The sequence below is a fragment of the Pleurodeles waltl genome, chromosome 3_1 (assembly GCF_031143425.1).
Source record: "Pleurodeles waltl isolate 20211129_DDA chromosome 3_1, aPleWal1.hap1.20221129, whole genome shotgun sequence".
NCBI classification, from domain to species: Eukaryota; Metazoa; Chordata; class Amphibia; order Caudata; family Salamandridae; genus Pleurodeles; species Pleurodeles waltl.
Genome location: NC_090440.1, coordinates 1094580865 through 1094605246, shown reverse-complemented (window position 1 = coordinate 1094605246; position 24382 = coordinate 1094580865). Strand labels below are relative to the sequence as shown.

Genomic DNA, 24382 nt, shown 5'->3' with positions numbered 1-24382 from the left:
ATTTACAAGTATGATTCATTGTCTCTGTGTGCATGGTGTAAAGTGCTCTGACACCCTACACTGGTGTGAGTTAGCAATTAAATGCATATGAGATAGGGGTTATGGAGAGATGAGGGGCAGTGGTGGCACTGAGTGAATCTGTGGAAAAAGAGGTCTTGGGGGCACAAAGTAATAGACTGTTTCACAGGGTGCCATTAGCACAAAAGCAGAACCTGCCAGTCACCACTTATGCACTTAACAAACTGAAGCATTCTCATTAATAAAGAGTCTTAAATTAAGAGCCAGGTTAGTTCTGTAATGATGAAAAGCCCAGAAAAATGAGCTTTAACATTCAACATAACATATTCACAAACATTGCCATTGTTATCTAACCAATGCTAACATCCATAGGCTTCAAGGAAATGAATCAAAGGTTAAAGATTTTGGCCAGTTCTTTGAAGCTCATTAGATCTTAAATTGCCCTAGAAATTGTGATGGGATTCTAAGGGCTGATGTAGTTAAATATTTGCCGCAAAAAGTGGTTGCAAATTGTGCACTGACTTTTGTGATATATCTTTAGTTTTGTGATGCAACACATACTAATTTCTTTCATTGCAAAATGTCTGGTTGCATGAGATCGCAGAATGCCCTACTAAATGAATATGAATCAATCTGGTTGCTGTTTGCGACCCTCTGTGATTGGCTGCAAACCCTGTGATGGTAGTTTGCAAGTACCATCAGATCGAAGTCCCCGTGTTTGTATTCCCAAATGGGAAACGTTTTTTCAAAGCAGCAAAGCTGCAGGGACCAGTCTAGTGGATCACTGCCTTCTCACTTTGAGGCTACTGATGCCATTCACACCTTCCCCCTTGTGCATCAGGTACCACCTCCTTTGAGGTGCTGGTAACTGATCAAAGGTTTGCGGAGGCAATTGTAGTCTTAAGGCCCCTTCCTCATTGTGATATGGTGTGGGTCAGTAAACCTATTTTGCCAAGCCTAAAATGCTTTCACAACTCTCTAATTGGAGTTCAAACATACCATATTTTGTTATTGTAAACCCTTTTGTTTTGCAAACCACTGGCTTTTGCGATCATAAAATGGCTTTGTACATCTGTCCCTGAATGCCCTAATCCTGAACACTTAAACATGGATTGAAATCTGCCTTCTAAACCCCCTTTGGGTGAATAATCCCACTGTTTCCCACAACTGGAATGCAAAAGGTGCACAAATAGCACCTTACACCTGTGTTTGCAACTGCAATTTTTTGCAATGAAAAACCTAAAACAAATGGTATTTGACTGGCAAACTAAGCAAAACGCACATGTGTGTGCCCTAGAGCAGGTTTATTTATTTGTACTTTGTGAGCAATTCTGAATTTCAAGGTTGCAGACCTTGACTCTGGTACATAATGAGTACCCACCAAATACTGCACAAACCGTAATCAAGAGGCACATAATTTGCACTCATGGTTGAAGGTCACAAAGCAATCGGGCCCTTAGTTGTTATATTAACATGATTTACAGCTGGCATATTATGGAGTGCAACCCCAGAGGTGTGCATTGGGAGCACTACATCAAAAGTAGTGGAGGAATTAATTCAGTATGTTTAAGTGTGGTTTGCTCGTATCGTGCACACTTCGTATTAGGGTAAAGCTTTATTTTTGTTAGCGTATGCCGTAACACTTTAAAATATTTACGCAATAAAGACGTGCACTGCAAAACACAAGTGCTTCTTCCTTGTGCCTTACGAAACTATTAGAGAACAATTATTAGCTCATCCTCCGTGTGACACCAATACTTGAAATTTAGTTCATACCCTCACCACAAGCCCTTTCAATGACCCTAATTTTATAAACTGACACAATAGACAGTCAGCCTTGCAGGGATCATACATCGTAACCGCAGATCACAACACAACTCATCACAAATTCAAATGAGCATTTCTACATACAGTGCCGTTGATGTTGAAAGAGCGTAGCTTAGCTGTGCCACTGCGTCTCTAGGAAAAAGATTGTGAAGGTGTGATCATTTTCTGGTGGTCACAAGATAGTGGCCACATTTTGTGTAACATTTAATACGATTCATTTAAGTCGTGCACTGCAAAGGATGTGAGTGGAGTGCATCTTTGTTTATGGCATATAATCAACATATTTTGATTATCTTTTCAAGACTAACATTTTAATAGTATTATTCTGCATACCTATTTTATATGTTCTTATACATAGTGTTTAGAATTCATGTAATTTGAAAATATATTCGTGGTTTATTAACTTGGCTGGAGTGAAGGCCTACACACATAATTTTCTTTTTCCAGTTAGCATTCATTTGGGAGTTGTTTTCTTAAATGTTTCTTTCGAGATGCAGGTGTTAGGAGTGGAGGGAGTCAACAAGAAGCTCATTGTACATGAAAGATAAGAAAATGTGGGGCAAATTATGCAAGGAGAAATAGAGGAGTGTCTTGGAAGCTTAACAGTCGTAACTCTTTTGAATTTGCTGAGACCGAAGAGTATCAAGATGGGATTCATCAGGGGTTGGAAAATATAACTTTCAATTAAATTTTATTAGGGTTTCATTCGAGAAGTTTCAACTGTGATGTCATCATCCTGGGAAATCATGATTTAAGAAGGGCTTAGTTAGTGAAGATTCAGACCCTATCCTATCTTTAGTGCTGAATGGGCCCTTCTGAGGTATAGACCTCATAATTTGTGTGACTGCAAGCCATCACATCTCTCTTAACAGAATATTCTACTGAGTTTCTGTTTGCAGACCTTTCTCAAAAATGTTTAGTATTAGGATGGTTAGAATTTAGTTTAAATGGTTAGGCAGGAGAGTTTGGTTCTAGGGACCAAGAACCATATCCTTTGCCATATCTCTTGTATTGTTGCAATTGAGGTTTTAGTCTTACGTATGCTAGCTAGGTTTAACATTGTGTGGTGCTTTCATTCTCCTTTAGTGACTCTATATGTGTATGCTATGATTTTGAGACTCATTTATGTAACATTGACTTTGAGTCTGTAATAAACCCATTTAACCTTATGAACTGACTCTGAATGTTATTATGTGACATTTGGGTTATAAAGAAACTGTTTGATAAAATTGAATTTGGTTACTCTTCACCGCTCGGAACTCTCAAAATTGGAGAAAGGGCCCCAGGCTCTATCAATGTATACAGACCTCTTCCCTTTCAGACATTTCTGTTTTTCAGGCCCAGCACTGGGCATGGTGGATCTTGTTGAAGGCCCACATTTTTTAATGTTTATATGGCAAGCACATACCTTTAACTTGGCCCATGAAACTATAAGTTAATATATGGTCAGTATTGTTGAATGAAAAAACACAGAACTATCTGGAAGAGAGTTTCATGTCATTGTAATAGTTTACTTTTAACCAGCAACTAAAGGCATAACTGCAAAGGTAAAGCCAGAGTCACAGGAATTATGTGATTCTGCAGGTGTGGCAATTTCCACATAATTATGGATCTGCCGCACTTGCTACAAAAATCATCATCTGCTGCATAATCTGCATATTTTACAAAAAAACAAAATTGTGTTTCTGGCACAAATGGATCAAAAGTTACTCCATACAGGGTGATGTATTACCACGCAGCGAAAGGCCCTTCACAAAAGCTGACTGGTCTCCTTTCAATTCCTTGTTGGTTTATTTGAGAATTGAATGGTTACTAATGAGGTAAAACCTTTGCCCAGACAGTGGTGACGTGTAAAAAAAAACAAAATAATGCAACAATGCCATCAGAAAACGTGCTGTTTAATGCAACATAATTCGTCTTTTCTTGGAACATAATTTAGTCAACTCTGCGGTATAATTTACTCTTCTCCTATTGCATAAATCAAGTGGCCCTTGGATTAAACCTGAGCAGCACTTTTAGTTTTTTCCTTTCAAAGACTGTTTTTTTATATCTCTTAAAGGCTTCTATTTATGTTCATTAGCCACTTAAGAGTTACGTCTTGAGTCCATCCTTCAGCCTTAGCTAGTGTTTTTTAAATATCTAAATCTTTTTCCCAACTGTTTCTACAACCAGAACAAAAAAAATTATTAACACAGTTGCTCTCTTTTTTTCAGCTGATAGCACGGGTGAGAGTCAGTCAGTGCAGGGTTGCCAGATTGGACTCTTACCTGCACAAAAGGAAAAAATATTGACTATTGTTGGGGAAAAAATAAACTGGCAGGTCACTTTTATTTGGGCGTTTTTCTGTCCTGAGTGAGGATTTTTTTAAGACTGTGTAGGGCCCCTTTATGTCAACTGCATGGCAATCAATCTACCGTTAGTACCCCTGTACTGTGTAAGCTGATAAACATGTGAGTTTGGCAGTGCCATTGTCTGCCCCCATGGCCCAGGGCCATTGCACCCAGCAGTAGCATCTGGGCTATGGTTACTCACAAACATTTTTCCAAGGGCCACAAAGTATGGTCTGTGGTGTACCCGAGGGCCACATTGATGCCAGCATGGTGGGAGTGGGACTTTTGGGTGTGGGGAGATCACAGAGGGGTATTAAATTGGGCCTAGGGGAAATAAATGTTGGTCTAAATTAATTCTCTAGTCAATAGAAGAGTTGTAGATTTCACATTACTGTTTTATGCTGTATCTGAGTCGCTATCCCTCTACCACATAATGGGGTGAGCTTTCTCTGCTTGCCATCGGTACCCTGGGAGAGTCAAGTGTGAAAATAACTCATTTTATTATTGAAATGTAATTAAACAGAATTGCACAATATGAAATCATAAAACCTGGGATCAGTCGTGGCTTCCCACCTTGACCAAATTGTTTGATCCTAGGTAATTGCCTAATTTCACTTTGCCTCTTTTTTCCTTCATTTTGACATATAGGAGCACTTTGAAATACATGTGGTCAAGATATACACCGTACAAAACTTTTGATTGCTTAATTTAATAAACTACAATGTTGTCCATCTATAATAACAACTCAAATCACTCACAGGTTCCTTGTGATAAATGCCTTGCATCTTAGTTCAGTATTGGCATTATTGCCAGTTTTGGAGGAGGCATGACTGTTTCTACGTTCATTTTGAAAATTGACATTCTCAAAAAATACATATGAAAGCACTGACAGAAGCGGATAAATGCATGTTAATGAAATACACTTTTTTGAATCTGAAGAGACTTTATTGACACGTTTGTTAAAATGTCTTAAAGATTAGTATGTTTCTAAAGGTAAGTGGTACAGGAAACCTTTCTTTTCTTTCAGTTAGTGCAAATAAATGCATGTGTTTAATTAACACCTTTATGAATGTCAGTGCTGTCTGCAGCCCAGGGTGGTTGTTTAGCTCTGGCCGCATGTGAAGGTCATGAGGGCTGCATGTGGCCCCTGGGCCATACTTTGAGTATCACTGATTTAGGCTGTCAGAGAAGTCTCACACGGTGACACATATGAGACACTATCAGGCACATTTTTGAACATTTGCTGCAAATTAAGGTAACACCACCCCTAACTTGTGTTAGTGGTCGCCTGGCGGTCAAATACTAGTAGCGTGTGAAAGCGCTTCCAATAACAACCCTTTCTGAATTTATTTTGGCTTGTTTCACTCCCACTCACAAAATATTCTCATACCCGGTGCCATTGCCTTCCCTTTGTTGTCTGTCACCAAGCTGTTTCATGGTGTAATGCTACACAGTACACATAGGCGGTCATTCTGACCGCGGCGGTCGGCGGTCGCCGCCCGCCAAGCGGTTCCCGCCGAAAGACCGCGGCGGCCATTCTGGCTTTCCCGCTGGGCCGGCGGGCGACCGCCAGAAGACCGCCGGCCGGCCCAGCGGGACAGCCCCTTCAACAATGAAGCCGGCTCGGAATGGAGCCGGCGGAGTTGAAGGGGTGCGACGGGTGCAGTGGCACCCGTCGCGATTTTCACTGTCTGCACAGCAGACAGTGAAAATCTTTGTGGGGCCATGTTAGGGGGCCCCTGCACTGCCCATGCCAGTGGCATGGGCAGTGCAGGGGCCCCCAGGGGCCCCACGGCACCCATTCCCGCCATCCTGGTTCACCGCCAGAAACAGGCTGGCGGGAAGGGGGTCGGAATCCCCATGGCGGTGCTGCAAGCAGCGCCGCCATGGCGGGTTCCCTGGGCCAGCGGGAAACCGGCGGGAAACGGCCGGCTCCCCTTTTCCGACCGCGGCTTTACCGCCGCGGTCAGAATCGCCCAGGAAGCACCGCCAGCCTGTTGGCGGTGCTTCCGCCGCACTCCGCCATGGCGGTCATGGACCGCCAAGGTAAGAATGACCCCCATAGACTCTTGCAATCCCGCAACTGACCAACCGGCTCACCAGCAAACAGCTGGAATATTCAAGGAGTCGCTCACTGTGTAAGAGCGAGACATCATCGAACCAGAGAGAGGAAGGCTAGCAGGACTGCAGCCTGAGGAAGAAAGAGTTGTGAATCTCATAGAATGAGCCGGAACAGCCCGGACCTTGTGCAGCAGAATAGGTCTCTCAGTACCAGGCGGTGCTGCATTTCCTCTGCTCTGATCCCCCACCTGCACAGCAGTCCATCATCATCTGACAATGACCAGTGCCTTAACTGGCCACTCCACCACCAGCCTTACCCTAGACCCATCACACTACCACAATGTGAGGTGAGAGGCACAACAATTCCATACTATGCAGTGTCTCTGGTGGCCTTGGTGGCGTACTGAAATGGTCATGAACAGACTGCATGTTTAAAAAATCTTAGGGGGTCAAAGGTGACTACTACAGAGATCTTTGTCTGCCCTGTAATTTTTAAGGATTAATAATAATGGCAAGAAAATTCTGGTGGTTGTATGTACTTGATGGAAAGATCCATGTTTTGTTCTGTCACAGTTTCACTCATTATAAAGGAACAGGGTTAATGTTAAAAATGTGTTGTTTCATTTTCATTGAGACATACTATAGGTGGCTAGTAACGATTTGACTGTAAATTGCTAATGGCAAGGAGCAGAGCAAATTGGGTGATTGCCTGCATCTGGGCACCATGGCAAGAAGGCTTTCCTTTTAGGTTGAGATGGTATTCAAACTGTGTTACAATTTTAAATGTGTTTCAAGGTGGCAACAATGTACTGGATAAGTTTAAGCAGAATCATCAATGATTCTATGTCAAAGCCATAATAATCTGACTGATCCTGATTCCTATAGGTATGAATTGCTACAGTCAGAGAGTTGTGGTCTTTATTCATCACAGAGGGATTAACTCATATGATAATGCAAATTTGTTAAAGAGAAGTGTAGGATTTTGAAATGTGGTGTTCTGTAGAGATGGAGTCATGTGGTCCTTTGAAAGGCAGTTTTAGACATGGCATCCTTGTGTGGTTTTACCCCTAACTTTTTGCCTTCAGACCTCCTGTTTTACTGACTTCATTTTCGCTGGCCTTAGGACTCTGTGAACTTTACCACTGCGAACCAGTGCTAAAGTGTTTGTACTTTCTCCTTAATACATGATAGAATTGGCTTATACCCAATTGGCATATTTAATTTGCTTGTAGGTCCCTAGTAAAGTGTAATTATCTTTGCCAAGGGCATGTAAATTACATGCTAGTGGCAGACCAGGAGCGCTGATATTGCTACTACCAAAATAGCACTTTCAATATGTCTTAGGCCTGCCATTGCAGCCTGTGTGGGCAGTTTTAGACTGCCATTTGGACCTGGCAAAACAAACGTTTTGATTGGTCCAAACCTTACTTTTTAACACATATATGTTATGACAAGGGTAGGCCCTGGACATCCCAGAGGGCATGGCACAGTGTATTTCAAACGTTGGACATGTATTTTTGAGTTTTACATGACCTGGTAGTGAAAAACTCTTAACTACTGCAAGGCCTAACTCTCCCATAGGATAACATTGGAGTTACCTTATTGAATTTAATAATCCGTAATTTGCAAATGGGAGCAGGAAATCAGTTCATGCTTGATGTCTTTGGAATTGTAATGAATACTTTTAACTTATGGTGAAGTTGGATTTTAAATTGCAATTTTGAAAATAAATGCCACTTTTACAAAGTGGGCATTTTCCAGCCTTCCAGCCTGCAGCCTGTCTCTGGGTCACATGACTGATTGGAAGTTGGGCTTTATGTATTCCTCCTAGACAACCACACACAATAGGGAGCTTAGGAGTGCCTTGATGGACCAGGATGGGAGGGAGGAGCTGGGCATAGCCCCACTTACACTTGAGTAGGCTGTATCCTGCCTCCACACAAAGGGCTGCATATCCCCTGTAGTCTGAAGACAGAGCAGGGAAGGCAGAACACCTGTGCATTTCAAAGGCATGCCTCTACACGCTTCTCCTCACTTCAAAGGCACAACTGGGCATGAATACTGGACATCAGACATCAATACTTCAGTACATGTCTGGACCTGTGAATACTCTGCCACGAAGGACTGCTGTGCCAATGAAAGAACTGCCCCTCTTTTGGACTGCTGCTGTGAAGGGCTGCTGCTCTGAAGGACTCTGCCCTGCTGTATTGACCTGCTCTTTGCTTCCCTCTTGCCTGGTGAGAAGGACTTGACCTGTAACTCTGAACCCAGGACCCCAGAGTGACTCCATGGGATAGTTGGCTGGCCTCCTGATCAGAAGCATGAGGGACAAAACAAGTCCAAATGCTGAGCCCAGCATTTGGACTCTGCCATCAGTGAGTCCTGCCCTGCCAAGTGGTGACACCCTTTACCTGGACCCTTGAAAGTGACCCCGAAGGTGCTTTGCCAAGCCCAGCTGTGGCTCCCGTCAGAACCGATGCAAAGCCCTGCAATGCCTTGGCACACCGCTGCCAAATCCATTGGACCTGACACAAAGCGACGTGAAGCCCCACCAAGCTTTGACACACATCTCACCAGAACCAACGCAAAGTCCCTCAAACCATCCCTGCACAGCTTCATCGGAACTAACGCCGGACATTACAAAGTCTCACAAAGCAATGCCACACGAACTGTGCACCAGGATTTAAGGACTCTGTTCAGTGGACCTAAGTGGGCCCCTGTTGCCAGCCCACGCTCCATCGCAGTCGGCCTGAACTTGTGACTTTGCCCTGGTCCTGTGAGACCAGATGACCACAGCTAGCACTTTGTACTTTTTGGAACTATTTTCACCAAGCCTTTAAAACTGCATGTGCCTTGTTCTACTGATTAGACTTTTGTCATATTGGTCTTGTTTTATTTATAAAAAATGTGGTGTGTTTTTCACTTTATTTCAGTTTGAGGTGTTGTACAAATACTTTACACATTGACTCTAAGTTAAGTCTGACTGCTCTGTGACAAGCTACCAGAGGGCTGAGCACAGGTTAATTTAGGGTTGGCTTGTGCCTCACCTTGACAAGGATTGTGGTTGCTGCTTGGCCAAGGCTCACACCTCAGTCAACCAATAACCTAATTTCTCACAGCAGTTGTTTATGATTTGTTAGACTCAGGGCTTGAAGTCCATAAAGAAATGTATTGGAACTGTGATACTGTGTACAATAGGGGTGGGCCTGTTAAATGTGGTCAGAGGCATACCTGGAAAAAAATATTCTGCAATTATTTTGTTGGCCTTTCACCTCCAGTCATGTGCATATAAAATAAAGTTCACACCTCAAATTAAAAATTAATGCACAAGGTAATCTGCACTATTTAACGTTATGAAAGCTCAATTTGTCAATGCGCTCACTGCAGATGTCAGTGTGTGTAACCAGACAGTCAAAAATTTGAATCCTTGTTCGCACAGTAGCAAAAAGTGATATGTGTATTGGTAGTGTTAAGGAGTCCCAGCTTCTAGCTGAAAGCATTATAAATGTGCAAGTTACCAGTACTCCTCAAAAGACTTCATCATATTGAAGGTTACATTTGAGGCCACTGAAATTAAGTGGTAAGGTTTACTAAATTATGCAGCAAGAAAAGGCAAATTATGTGGCATAACGCAGTACATTTTTGTATTAGTATAACTTCATTATTTTGTCATTTGTACACATGGTAAAAAAATCTGGGCAAATATTTCACCTCATTAGCCCCAGTTTAACAACCAAATTCAGAAATAAGCAACAGGCAACCAATTAACCTTTGTGAAGGGTCTTCCACTGTTCCTGAATACATGTTGCCACATTTTAGTAACTGTTAATCCGTTTGAGCTAGAAGCATTTTTTGTTAAAGTCTGTAGATAGCAGCAGATGATGGATCGTGTGGCAAATTCAGCAAATCCTTATTTATGCGAACAAGCCATGGCTACAGAATCGCACTATTCCAGTGACCCTGCCTATATTGGCTCAAAAGCAGCTTTTAGATTTCCTAAACAACACATTTCACACATTTACATTTTCAGATATAAGGCACCCTGGAGAGATGGCTTGCTTCTTCTTTCAAAATCGGCCTTTCTGTCTCTCCCTTGGCTTCACCACAGCCAGACAGAGGCACCTCTAGGTTAGCATTAACCGTTCAGGAATAGCTGTATGTTTTTTTTGTACCAAATGTAGGAGACTGGTTCTGTAAAAGTAAAAACAGAATGGGAACATTGTTTCCCACAGATCACACCCACTTCAAACTCTGATTAGATTTGATATGCCCGAAACTGATATTTCATAGACATTAGGTTCCACTGGTATTCTTTGACAGCCATATATTTAAATTACATTTGACAGTACTTTTCACATTACTTGTACATTTTTAATTGCACTTTCAGCATGCCTGTTTTTAGTTTGCAATTTTGGTATACTTCGAAGATAATTGTTTCACCAGTGATTACTAGTGAGATAACATCAAATTTCTTTCAATTGCCCCCTTTTCCGTCCCAGCACATAACCAGTGCCATACCTCAGTTCCACTAACTCTTTTAGGACTGACCATAGACAGAACACAGGTCATTTGCATCGCAAGCCTAAAGCAAGAGGGGTTTTTGTAAACCCTCCCTTTAGTTGCTGATTTGTTTTGTTTACCCCCCTTCAATCTTTGCTTGAAGAAAGTGTCGACTACCTCTAGTTGATGGCCACAGAACTCAACAGCTGTCAAATTTTAACATTTCTTATGTGTGATATTTCCATGATCTTAGTGCCCTTCTGTGACCAAAACTGGTCATGGCTTGTTTGGATTCTGGTACATATAGGACCTGACTTGACATTTTGGGCTGGACAGTTCCTAATGAAGCAGGACCAAGACTGATTTGTATATGACTGGGTCTAGTCTGAGTTGGCATAGTGGGCAAAAGAAAGATGGGTTGGAATGCTTATTGCAAGCATTCCTCTCATCATCTTTTCTGTGCTTAACGTATCACCCTTTGTGACCAAGTGTATGCCAGACATAAATCCCTTGTGCACTGTGACACTAGAATCAAGCTATTCCAGACTGAAGTGATCTATTCAGTCTGAAAACTGACTTGGGTTGCTTTTGTTCTGGTTCAAAGAAAATATAGTTTGGCAGTTCGGACTGGACTGTTCCTACTGGAACAGGAACAGGACTGATTTGCATATGGCTGGGTCTAGTCTGAGGTAGCATGGTGGGAAAAATAAAGATGATTGGGATGCTACTCCTAGTGAATGCCAATGGTTAGGCTTATTGCAAGCATTGCTCTCATTATCTTTTGTGTGTTTAACATAATGCCCTTTGTCACCAAGTGTATGCCGGACATGGAGCCCTTGCACACCGTGCCACTGGAACCAAGCTACCCCTGACTGAAGAGGTCCATTCAGTCTGAAAATGGTCTTGAGTTGGTTTTCTTCTAGTTCAAAGAGAGCAGTTGGGAATGGACTATTCTTACTGGAGAAGGGCCAAGACTGATTTGGACAACTGGGTCTATTCTGAGGGGCATGATAAGGAAAAGAACTATGGGTTTTAAAGCTTCCCATAGTGTTTGTCAGTGGTTAGACATACTGCAAGCATTCCTCCCATCACCTTTTGTGTGTTTGTTTTTCTGTGTGATCTGTCACTGTCCAATGTGTGAAACTTCGATTAACACATTACCATCAATGAATAACATAAATATGCTCATGTTTAATAAGGTAAGTAGCAGAAATTGACCCATAAAACAGTCATTTTGCTTCTGAAAGACTTATGCAAGGTTCATTTTCCGACATGACACTGGTCGCCTGACACTAACAGTACCTATATGTTCTTTCACTATCTGCCAAGGCCCAGCCCAATGAAAGGATGTAGAGCAGGACTAGCAGTGAGGGACAGTCAGGACCTGTAGGAAAGTAGCCTCTTTCGAGCATGGTTACCCCCACTTTTGGCCTGTTTGTGAGTGTGTGTCAGTGTCTTTTCACTGTGTCACTGGGATCCTGCTAGCCAGAACCTGAGTGCTCATAGATAGAAACCTATATGTCAGTGTGTTTTGCCTGTCTCACTGGGATCTTGCTAGCCAGGACCCCAGTGCTCATAGTTTGTGAGCTAATGTGTGTAGTGCCTAACTGTGTCACTGAGGCTCTGCTAATCAGACCCTCAGTGCTCATGCTCTCTCTGCTTTTAAATTTGTCACTGTAGGCCAGTGACTTCATTTACCAATTTCAATTGGCATACAGGACCCCCCTTATAAGTCCCTAGTATATGGGACCTAGGTACCCAGGACATTGGGGTTACAGGAGATCCATATATGCTACAGCATTTATTTTGCAACCCATAGGGAGCTCAGACAAACCCTTACACAGGACTGCCATTGCAGCCTATGTGAAATAGTGCACACACTATTTCACAGCCATTTTCACTGCACTTAAGTAACTTATAAGTCACCTATATGTCTAACCTTCACTTGCTGAAGGTTAGGTGCAAAGTTACTAAGTGTGAGAACACCCTTGCACTAGCAAAGGTGCCCCCACATAGTTCAGGGCCATTTCCCCGGACTTTGTGAGGGCGGGGACGCCATTACACATGTGCACTACATATAGGTCAAATACCTATATGTAGCTTCACAATGGTAATTCCGAATATGGCCATGTAACATGTCTAAGATCATGGAATTGTCCCCCCATTCCAAATCTGGTATTGGGGAGCCAATTCCATGCATCCTGGGGGCTCCACCATGGACCCCCAGTACTACAAAACCAGCTCTCTGAGGCTTGCATTGCAGCTACAGCTGCTGCCACCTCACAGACAGGGTTCTGCCCTCCTGGGGTCTGGGGAGCCCAGTCCCAGGAAGTCAGACCAAAGCCTTTCCTCTGAGAGCAGGGCGTTACACCCTCTCCCTTTGGAAATAGGTGTTACAGGCTGGGGAGGGGTAGCCTCCCCAAGCCTCTGGAAATGCTTTGAAGGGCACAGATGGTGCCCTCCTTGCATAAACCAGTCTACACCGGTTCAGGGACCCCTTGTCCCCTGCTCTGGCGGGAAACTGGACAAAGGAAAGGGGAGTGACCACTCCCCTGTCCATCACCACCCCAGGGGTGGTACCCAGAGCTCCTCCAGTGTGCCCCAGACTTCAGCTATCTTGCTTTGCAAGGTGTGGGGGCACTCTGGAGGGCTCTGAGTGGCCAGTGCCAGCAGGTGACATCAGAGAGCCCTCCTGATAGGTCCATACCTTGTAAGGTAGCCGTTCCCCCTCTCAGGGCTATTTAGGGTCTCTCCTCTGGGTTCTCTTCAGATTCTGCTTGCAGGTTTCCTTCAGAAATTCTCTGCAACAACTTCAAACTCTTCTGACCTCGGATCAACCGCAACCTGCTCCAAGAAATGCTGTAATTGCAACAAAGTGTCTCCAAGAGACACTTTTCTTCAGCAACCTCAGCTCCAAGTCAGCAACTGTAACAGTCCCCATGGTGTGCATGCTCTGAGGCCTCCCTGTCTTCATCCTGCACCAGAAGGACCAAGGAAATCTCCTGTGGAGTGAAGGAGTCACTCCCCTGCTCCAAGCAGGCACCTTCCAAGGCGACGATCTGTACCCTGGGACTCCTCTCACTGCAACGAGTGTGCTCCTAAGGACACAGAGGGTGGATATCATTGACATAGTCTGTCCTGAGGTCCTACTGATGCAATTTGGAGGAGGTAAGACCTTGCCTTCCCTGAGAATGAAGGTACCCCTGTGTACTGTGTCTTCTTCACCTCCTGAGGCCTCTGTGCACTCTTTGCAAAATTCCTTTGTGCACAGCCTGGCCCAGGTCCCCAGCACTCCACCCTGTAATGCTCAACTTGCTGAGTTGTTCTCCGGCAGCGTGGGACCTTCTTTTGTTGTGCTGCATCAACTGCATTTTGCACCTCCTTTGAACCCAGATCCTGTGGCTTCTGGGGGTGCTGGCTGGCATCCTGAGGGCTCTCTAAAGTGCTGCGAGCCCCCTCTTCCTCCTCACATAGAGTTGAGGCCGCCAGGTCCCTTCCTGGGTCCATTTAGCACCATTTTGATGAAAAACTCACTTTTGCCATAGCCAAGGCTTATTGGTGCCTTACAACACAAAATCTCATCTGCAACAATCTTCACGCCGTGGGACATCTTTTGCATTGTGCAGGAACCTGCTGGCATCTTCCTATGGTGCATTGCTGCAGTGTTCAACTAACCAGGGACTCTTCTTTTGCACCCTCTTCTGGGCTGGCAGGAGCCCCTGTCATTCCTGGAACTTCTTTCGACTTCTGGACTTGGTCCCCTTCCTTTGCAGGTCTTCAGGTCCAATAATCCAGCAGTTGTTCTTTGCAGACTTGGTTGGCTGCTGCAAAATCCCCAAAACGAGGTGTAGTGTGTCCTAAGGAAACTTGCAGTACTTTGCTCCTGCTTTTCTGGGCTCTGGGGTGGGGTAATTTACTTACCTTTACTCTATTCTTACTCTCCCAGTGATTCTGCACACACTACAGTTGTCTAGGGGGGAATTCATGATTCACATTCCACTTTTTTAGTATATGGTTTGTGTTGCCCCTAGACCTATTTTCTCCCTTTGCATTCTTTAGGATCTCCTACTGTTTGCATTGTTCTATTACTATTTACTTGTCTAATTTTGGTGTCTAGTATATATCTTGTGTATAATACTTACCTCCAGAAAGAGTATTGTCTCTAAGATATTTTTGGTACTGTGTCACCCAAATAAATACCTTTATTTTTGATAACACTGAGTATTGTCTTTACTTGTGTATAAGTGCTGTGTAACTATAAGTGGTATTGCATGAGCTTTGCATGTCTCCTAATTCAGCCTAAAATGCTCTGCAATAGCTACCTCTACCAGCCTAGGCTGCTACAACACTACTACATTTCACTAATAAGGGATAACTGGACCTGGTATAAGGTGTAAGTACCCAAGGTACCCACTACAAACCAGGCCAGCCTCCTACAGGACCCATCAAAATAAACATTCACAGTGCCAGTCAGTAGTGTTAGCATTATTTATTTATAGAGGGCGCATACTCCAAACCATCATTGTGCTTGTAAAATAACTAAGCAGATAAAAAGAATGGGTGGGAAAGGAAATCCAAAAAGGAAAGCTATTAGGATGGGAAGGGGAAAGCTTTCAGGTTCTCACAGAAGGTTAAAAGATGGAGTGTGTATCTAAAACAACTCGGGTAGATTATTAGCGGACCAGTATGAAAAAGCTTTGTCCCAGCAGTTGTCTTTTTTGTTTTCAGAATTGTGAGGATAAATTGGCCTCTAGATCTTAGCTGGTGTGGCAGAAAAAGGAGGGAGAACCTTTTTTCTAGAAATGCAGTGTGTTGCCATTTATGATGCAGTGCATGATGGTAAGGGCTTCCAACTTTATATGTTGCTCCACTGGCAGCCAGTGAAGGCTTCTTAGTAATGGTGATATATGTTGTTGTCTCAGGTGTTGGTAATCAGGAGAGCAGTGGCTTTCTGTACTCTCAGATTTTTTTGGGAGAAACCCAGGTCACAAGAGTTCTCATAGTACAAATGGAAAAAGACTAGAGTTTAGATGATAGTTGTATGATAGCAGGGATGCAGAAAAGTTGAAAGGTTCTTCAATATCTTTACTTGCCAGAAGCAAGTACTGGTTTTGCAGGTAGCCTGCTGATATATTGTGATCTATGAGTCCAGCAGTATGAAATTCTGTCCTGGATGGAGTGAGAATCAAAATATATGGGGCCATCCATTGGCGGATGATGGTAAATGTCAGATTTAAGCATGGCTGAAGTAGATGGAGCGCCTGACTCTGATGTCTGAGGTTGAAGATGATTTGGGTCTCCTTGGCATATATTCAGAACAACACCCTCATGCTACCCAATAAGCAGATGAAGCCCATATTATCCGAAGTCCCCCTGACCACTTATAGTAGCCCTAAATGGAAAGAGCCTAATATAGGGACCTTTAAGCTTGCACTTATATGGCCACACCTTTAATATAGAGCACCTTGCATCCTGGGCCCAGGAGACCTACCTTAGGGGTAACTGACATATATGAAAAATGGTGCTGAAACCTTGCCTCTCATGGTAAGGGCAAACTTGAGTTTGGGCAGTTTGCACTGCTCATGCAGTCTGCAGTGGCAGGCCTTCTGTCACCTATTTACTTGGATCGCTCAGGGTGACACAATCAGTGCTGCAGGCCCTGGTAACCCCTTTAACTCCAATGCCATGGGTACCACTGGTACCGCTTACCAGGGACTTAATAAGTGGTTAAAGTCCTTGCCAATTGGAGGTTATCAGTTCACATGAATTATGTATTAGGGAGAGATCACTGGCACTGGGGCGTGGTTAGCAAGTTCCAGGGCACTTTCAGAGTCATAACCATCAGCACTGAAGAAAAAATTGTGGGGATGGCCATACAGAAAGGGCACTTTCCTGCAGACACATTCCTATTATCTTTAAAGCATAAAAAGTATTTTGAGCTGGAAAGATACAGTTTTATCAGAGCAAAAAGTGGCTTATGTCAAGGGGTTGTTATTTGGGTCTATGAGCACATACACCCATAGGTTTTGAGACAAAGCTGAATCTACTAAGGAGCCCAGATCAGAGGGTATTTAAAAAATGAATGCCTCCTTGAAGCAGGCATTGAAAAAGGAAATTTGTTAGTTTCTCAAAAAACGTGTGCTTTATGTATGCTGTAGTGCACAGAAGACATCTAATGAGTGGGGTCCTTCTGAGTTTGTCTACACACAGGAACATGTGATGGAAAGGTATGCTTTCACTATAACTCTCATGCGAGACAGGGCACTTTCACTGCTGTACCATTGTGTGAGACTGTGGGTCATATAAGGCAGCCTCACTACAGTGTCAGTTAGAGTGCCATTGCAGCAGGTCAATTCTTATTTTCCCCTTGTGCAATGCATCAAATTTGTTTGTTGCACTGCATAATGTGGGAATTCAGTAAATCTGTTTCCCGTGTCTGTAGGTGACACTACATGAGCTAAATTGGGTCAGCAATAACATGAAATTCTCCCTTAGGGCCATAGAACCTGCGGTGGTACGAAGAAACATCCAGTCAGTAGTGTAACAAAGGCCCCCACAGCCCCAAGGGTATGTGGGGCGAGCTCCAGGGAGCCCCCTCAGCACAGTACACTGTACATGGGGGGGAGGTCCCTGACTGGGTCCAGTGGGGGGGGCCTCCAGGTCCCTTGCAGGGGTGTAGGAGGCTGGCCTGGTTTGTAGTGGGTAGCAAAGGTACTTACACCTTATACCAGGTCCAGGTATCCCTTATTAGTGAAATGTAGTCAGTGTCTAAAAGCCAGGCTGTCTAGGGGTAGCTGTAGCTGAGAAGCCAAGGCTTATCTAGGAGACATGAAAAGCTCTTGCAATACCACTGTGGTCACACAGTACTTACCCACATGAAAGAAAATACTCAGTGTTACAAAAATAAAGGTACATTATTTTTAGTGACACAATGCCAAAAATACCTTAGAGACTATACTCCCTTAAGAGGTAAGTAATATACACAGTATATACACTAGAATGCAGAAATTGCTGTAAAAACTGTTAGAAAACAGTGCAAATAGTGAAAAACACAATAGGGTGCAATAGCCTAGGGGGGACACAAACCATATACTAAAATAGTAGAATGCAAAAGTCGATTTTCCATCTAGGCAAGTGTAGTGTGTAGAGGGGCACTGGGAGTGTAAGAAATCACCAAAGTTAAGTAATAGAACCCAACCCAGAGCCCAGGAAAACAGGAGTAAATCACAGTAAGTTTCCTAGAACACACAAGAAGTCATGATAGAAGATTATGCAAGAACCAGAAGAGACTGCAAGACACCAATGATGGATTCCTGGACCTGAAGACGTGTGGAAGAAGGGGACCAAGTCCAAGAAGCACTGAGAGTCCACGAGCCCCTGCTAACCCGGATGAAGGTGCAAAAGAAGAACCACCAGTGAAGAAGAGTAGTCAGTACTGCATCCAAGAAGACGGATGCGGGTTCCTGGTTGGTGCAGATCATGTCCCACGCCAGTTGGAAGATTGCAGTCTGGTTTGCATCATTGGATTCCACCAACTGGACTTGGCACACGCAAAGCTTGCGGTTAGTGGTAAATGGCACTGACCGGGATCAGGAGGGACTTGGTGGCCTCTACCCAGGAGGGGGAAGCAGAGGGGGCTCTCAGCAACTCAGAGAGCCCTCAGAAGACCACGCAGCACGACACAAAGGTATCCCACGCCACCGAAGAACCACTCAGGAAGCTGTGCATCGCAGGAAGGAGTGCTGGGGGCCGGAGCTGTGCTGTGCATGAAGAACTTTGTGGAAGGTCGCACACAAGCCTTGTCAACTGCAAATCATGCGGTGCACAGGGGTACTGTCTTGCGTGGGGAGGCAAGCTCTTACCTCCACCAAAGTTGGACAGCTGGACCTTAGGACCATCTGGACAACTTCAGTCCACCACCTGTGTTGCTGCATCCACGCACTTCATCAGGAGAGGGGACCTACGCCACCACTTGTCGCTGCAGAGGGGTGCCTGCTGAAGCAGGGAAGCGACTCCTTCACTTCAAGGGAGATTCCTTCATTCTTCTGGTGCAGGTTAAAGACAGGCAGTCCTCAGAGGATGCACGACCTGGAAACAGTTGCAGTTGCTGGCAGGAGCTGAAGATACAATGTTGCAGAATTCCTCTTTGCTTCTTTGTTGCAGTTTATAGAGTTCCTGGAGGGTCCAGATGCAGTTTCGTCGGTAGAAGGTGAAGTAAAGGATGCAGAGGATTCCTGCTGGAGTCTTGCAATCTGAATCTGAGGAAACACCGAGAGGAGAGACCCAATGTCACCTGCTGGCACGTGCCACTCAGATGCTCCCAGAGTGGCCCACCACCTTGGAATCCAAGATGGCAAAACCCAGGGACACTCTGAGAAGCTCTGGGCACCACCCCTGGGGTGGTGATGGACAGGGGAGTGGTCACTCCCTTTTCCTTTCTCCATTTTCACGCCAGAGCAGGGACTGGTGGTCCCTGAACCGGTGTAGACTGGATTATGCAAGGAGGGCACCATCTGTGCCCTTCAAAGCATTTCCAGAGGCTCTGGGAGGCTACCCCTCCCATGCCTATAACACCTATTTCCAAAGGGAGAGGGTGTAACACCCCTCTCCCAAATGAAATGCTTTGATCTGCCTTCCTGAGCTTGAGCTGTTCAAGCAACAGGAGGGCAGAAACCTGTATGTGATGTGGCAGCATCTGGGGCTGCCTGGAAAACCTCAGAAGGCTGGTATGGCAGTACTGGGGGTCCACTGTGGAGCCCCAGAGTGCATGGAATTGTAAAACCAATACTAGAATCAGTATTGGGGTACAATTCCCAGATGTTAGACACCTTACATGGCCATATTCGGAGTTACCAATGTGGAGCTGGACATAGGTATTGACCTATGCCCAGTGCACGGGTGAAATGGCGTTCCCGCACTCACGAAGTCTGGGAAAATGGTCCTGGATGACGTGGTGGCATCTCTGCTAGTGCAGGGGTGTCCTCACACACAGGTACTTTGCACCCAGCCTTCAGGGTTTGAAGGCCTGACATATAGGTGACTTATAAGTGACCTGGTGCAGTGTAAATGGCTGTGAAATGGTGTATGCACCATTTCACACAGGCTGCAATGGCAGTCCTGTAGAATCCTTTGCATGGGCTCCCTATGGATGGCAAAAGTAATGCTGCAGCCCATAGGGATCCCCTGGAACACCAATGCCCTGGGTACCTAAGTACTATACACTAGGGACTTATAAGGGGGCACCAGTATGCCAAGTTGTGATGAAATACTGGGTTACCAGTATGCGGTGACAAATTTGAGAGAGGAGAGACCATAAGAACTGGGGTCCTGGTTAGCAGGGTCCCAGTGACATAGTCAAACACACTGACGTCAGGCACAAATTGGGGGTAACATGCGAATAAGAGGGTACTTTCCTACAAGGGGGCCCCCTCAAGTTGTGTTACGCCACTGCATCCAGGTAAGTAGAAACTGCATTTTAACAGGATATGCGTCTAAAGTGAGCTAAGGCGATTCTCACAACATAATTTGACGATGGACTGAACATGCCGAGGTTTTACACTTAGCGCGGCTGTACTCAGATCGCAAGTAGGGGTTTACACTTCAGATGCCTGTTCCTAGACACTGGGGTATATTTACTAAAGCTTTATGTGAGTGCTGGCATGATGCACTACAATAGAAAATGTATTTGCGCCTTACCATACTTTACAAAAGCCAGCTAGGACAGAAGTGTGATGTGCTGCAAGGTCGATCACTTAAACCTCAGTAAATCCACCCCACACTTGCATCTATCATGCACTTTATGAAAGGGTGTCCGAGGTAGCACCGAGAGGGTCTGGTTAATGGCAGCCTTTCAGGATAATCAGGAGGCACATTACTTCAATTTAGACTCATTGCCTGTAAACGCATTTTATTAACGTATCCTGAAAATCTGCTATGAAGCAGGATCTCCTGAACCTACTCTCGACACCCAGACTTTCGTGTCACACTCAAATGTAAGAATGTCTAAGGCTAAGGCTACTAAGCTGATGTTGGAGAGCATTTTCTTTATCGAACAAGGACGTTCGCAAAATAGATAGCTAAAACTAAGCCCGGCAGTGTTTTGTGGATGACGTGCCCCATTCTGATGCAGATATGCAAATCTCTGACGCAGGAAGCAAATTTCCATGCATGCCCAGCGGCTGCAGCTCCAGATAATTAACTTTTTTAATGCCGTCGTAGAAGCCATGACAGTCAAGATGGCACTTAAGTTAGGCAACACATCGTGACATATGATATGACCTGTCATGGAACGCTATTACTGGCACGGCAGTCTCTATTTTCTACCTTTCCAAAAACAATCAGTCAATTTGATGGTATTAAATTGGGTCATTTCAGCAATTAGACATGGCAGAAATTGTTCTATTGTCGGGACACAAAAATATCTATTACTATTTTAATGTGGCTTATAGAAATACACAGCTTCTCTAACTCCTCTTGCTTCTGAGTGACTAGATGCCCCGTATCTTTTTGTCTATATTTGCCCTGAGATCGCCCATTTAGCAGAGAAATCGTTACTATTGTGCTCCACCACATGTCAGAAAAGCAAATGTATATCACTGACGTTTGCTTGAGGATCCTAATATTGTCATATCAGAGGGCTCAATGATAGATTCTTCAGAACATATGATCGTTAAAAAGTATACACTAAGCAATCAGTCGTGCACCTTATTATAAGGAGTATTAAACATTCAAAACCGATCCGCTGTAGAATACGAGTAAAATATTTGACACACCTTAAAAATGAATCCCCTTAAATGTTTAGTTAACTCACCTAAACGCACACCAACTTTATTTTAAACAGGCTAGCTCTTACCACATAGGTGTTCTACCTAGGTTTAAACGGGCGACCATTTCTATGCCGCATTTACATATTACCTACTAAAAACAAGTAAAGTAGGCCTTTTTCGAGGATATGGTGAACCTCTGGCGTGGGTACAGGCAGTCCTCAGAGGTGTTTCCATTATCTTTACTCACTTACAAAAGTAGCATAACAAAATATAAACCAGGGGTGTCCAACATAAGTCCAGGAGGGTTGGATCCATTCCAGAATACGAGGGTGTGCACATAAAATATGTGTACATAAGGCTAATCTGAGTGGAGACCCTTTACAGAGTCAGTGATATCCTGAAAACCTGGCATGGATTTTGCCTTGTTGGACCTTTGTTGGACAGTGCTGGTATGTTCACAGAGGGCAAAGTGGGGTGGACGGCTGGATGTCTACTGGCCTATGGGAATCTGGGAGTCCTAAAATTGCCTGTAGAAACAAGATCAATTCAAGAAACGATTTGCGGTTCCTGTGCAATAAATACTTCGTTCTCTGACCTTAACGTGCATGTGGTTATCCAGTAGAATGTTTCCCGGTTTCAGGTCCATGTGCAGGAGAGGTGGATTCATGCTGTGAAGGAAATTCATGGCGAGAGCGGTCTCATTTATAATGCGGAACTTCAGCTGCCAGCTCATAGTGTGAGTGGGCAGCAAGGACTCCAGGGACCCGTTCTCCATGTACTCCATCACGATGCCCAGCGGGCTCTCACAAATTCCGTAGATGGACACGATGTACTGGAATTTGATCTTCTCCATCTTGCTGGCTTCCTCGATCAGGCTCTTGATTTCAAAGCTGCAAAGTATGAATGGTGGTTAAGACCGGAAGCTGCTGAGCATGATTGACAGGTAGGATAGGAAGCTGCAAAGTATGGATGGCGGCTAGGACAGGAAGCTGCTGAGCATGACTGGCAAGTAGGACAGGAAGCTGCAAAGTATGGAAGCATGTATGGTGTTTAAGACAGGAAGCTGCTGAGCATGATTAACAGGTAGGACAGGAAACTGCAAAGTATGGATGGCGGCTAGGACAGGAAGCTGCTGAGCATGACTGGCAACTAGGACAGGAAGCTGCAAAGTATGGGTGGCAGCTAGGACGGGAAGCTGCTGAGCATGACTGGCAGGCAGGACAGGAAGCTGCAAAGTGTGAATGGGGTCCAGGACAGGAGGCTGCAGAGCATGATTGGTAGTTAGGACAGGAAGCTGCAAAGTGTAAATGGTGGATAGGACGAGAGGCTGCGGCACATGACTGGAAGTTAGGGCATGAAGCTGTAAAGCATGAATGGTGATTAGGGCATGGAAGCTGGCAGTGCTAGCGCAGGTGCTTTAATACAAAATATTAATGAGTGTTCATGTATTCTGAATAATAAGTTTGTGTAGAAAATATAACAACGTAGAAAAATAATGCACACATTTGAAAATGTGATTACGATGAGTGGCCGACAATGTTCACAAAGTGTACTTACTAATGAACTATTATTGTGAAATGTTGAATATATGTTTGACTAATGTAGTAATATGTCATATTAAGGGTTATGCATTATGCTCTAGCTTTATAAATTGTAAACTTTAACTTAGGGAAGGTCTTGGCCTACTTGCCAGGCCTCATGTCAAAGCTGTATTTCTTAAAAGCTTAATAAAATGGCTCTCCTAGAGAGTTAAACTGTGATTTTCCATTTTGCATTGTATGCTTGTAGCTGGGAAACCTTTTCCATGAAAACTGACTGGTAGAAGATGCTGTTCCTATTAATGTAACATTTTGTGTGTAATGCGTGTGAGACTGACTTTCTCAGGAGAAGAACAATGAAGATACTGACTGGAGTGTAAGCTGCAACAATATTGTTAATTGACCAGCCAGATGATGAGGACATTGCAGGACAAACCAATTAACGACATGTGAACGGAGTAATAGTAGAATTCATAGATTTGGGATTTTAGTTTTATTGGACAAAGTGTGAACATAAGATTAACTGACCAATGGGGATTTGGGAAATAGTTTTACTAGTTTTGATTTGATGACAGCGCACAGGGGGAAGACATGCCATTTTTCTATTCTTCTGGAGTGTTTACCTCTATTCTTTCGAGTTGTCTAAAGACTTTGCATTTTCTGAACTTTGATGCTGAATTCTGATGCCTTGCTGATTGACTGAGGTGCCGAGGACGAAGACTGACTCTGCTTGCTGATCCACATTGAGGATAGGTATTATGAGCTAGACTGTTGATTATTATGCATATTTGCCTTTTTCTTTCTAGGTACCAACTAAATTGTTTTGATAAAGCCATAGTTAGATGTTTTTCCAAATTTGTATTACTAAATTGTTTTGCATGAAGCCCAACATGCTGATGCTAATCTGGTGTAAGTTAAGGATGATCACTAATGAAATCATGCTAATAGGGATTAATGCCTAATGAATTTCTCTGCTAAACTTAATGTATATGATTACTTTGATGCAGTTGACTTTGTTACTGATTTGCACCATAACTTTAGAATGTGTTTTAGTTCAAGCTTTGATTAGATTGTGTTTCTTTCTCCGCTTTGGACAGCCAGTATTATTTCTGTATATGTTTCATTTGATTTTGTGATTAATCTACATGACCTTAGCATTGTTAATACAGTGAAATAAATATTATAACTTTTACTTAAAGGTGTGGTTATTCATGACTGAAAGGTCATGGTGCTTACTGACTCCATTGATTATTACTGCTATTGATTGATGATTATTGTGTATTGATTATTGGTTATGTACTAAAGTTATGGTACGAACACCTTAATTGCGAGTCAAAAGGTT

The 24382-nt window shown here is 43.9% G+C and overlaps 1 protein-coding gene across 3 annotated transcripts in view; it reads right to left on the bottom strand.

The window, feature by feature from the left end:
• ANKK1 (ankyrin repeat and kinase domain containing 1) overlaps nucleotides 1-24382 on the bottom strand; it is a 203240-nt gene that overhangs the window by 91544 nt on the left and 87314 nt on the right. For 2 of the 3 annotated variants that reach the window (XM_069224374.1, XM_069224375.1), the window contains exon 2: nucleotides 22098-22392. The exons of the other annotated variant lie outside the window; for it this stretch is intronic. In XM_069224374.1, the coding sequence (XP_069080475.1) occupies nucleotides 22098-22392 (295 nt within the window). The remainder of the gene's footprint in view (nucleotides 1-22097; nucleotides 22393-24382) is intronic. 3 annotated transcript variants of the gene reach the window in all.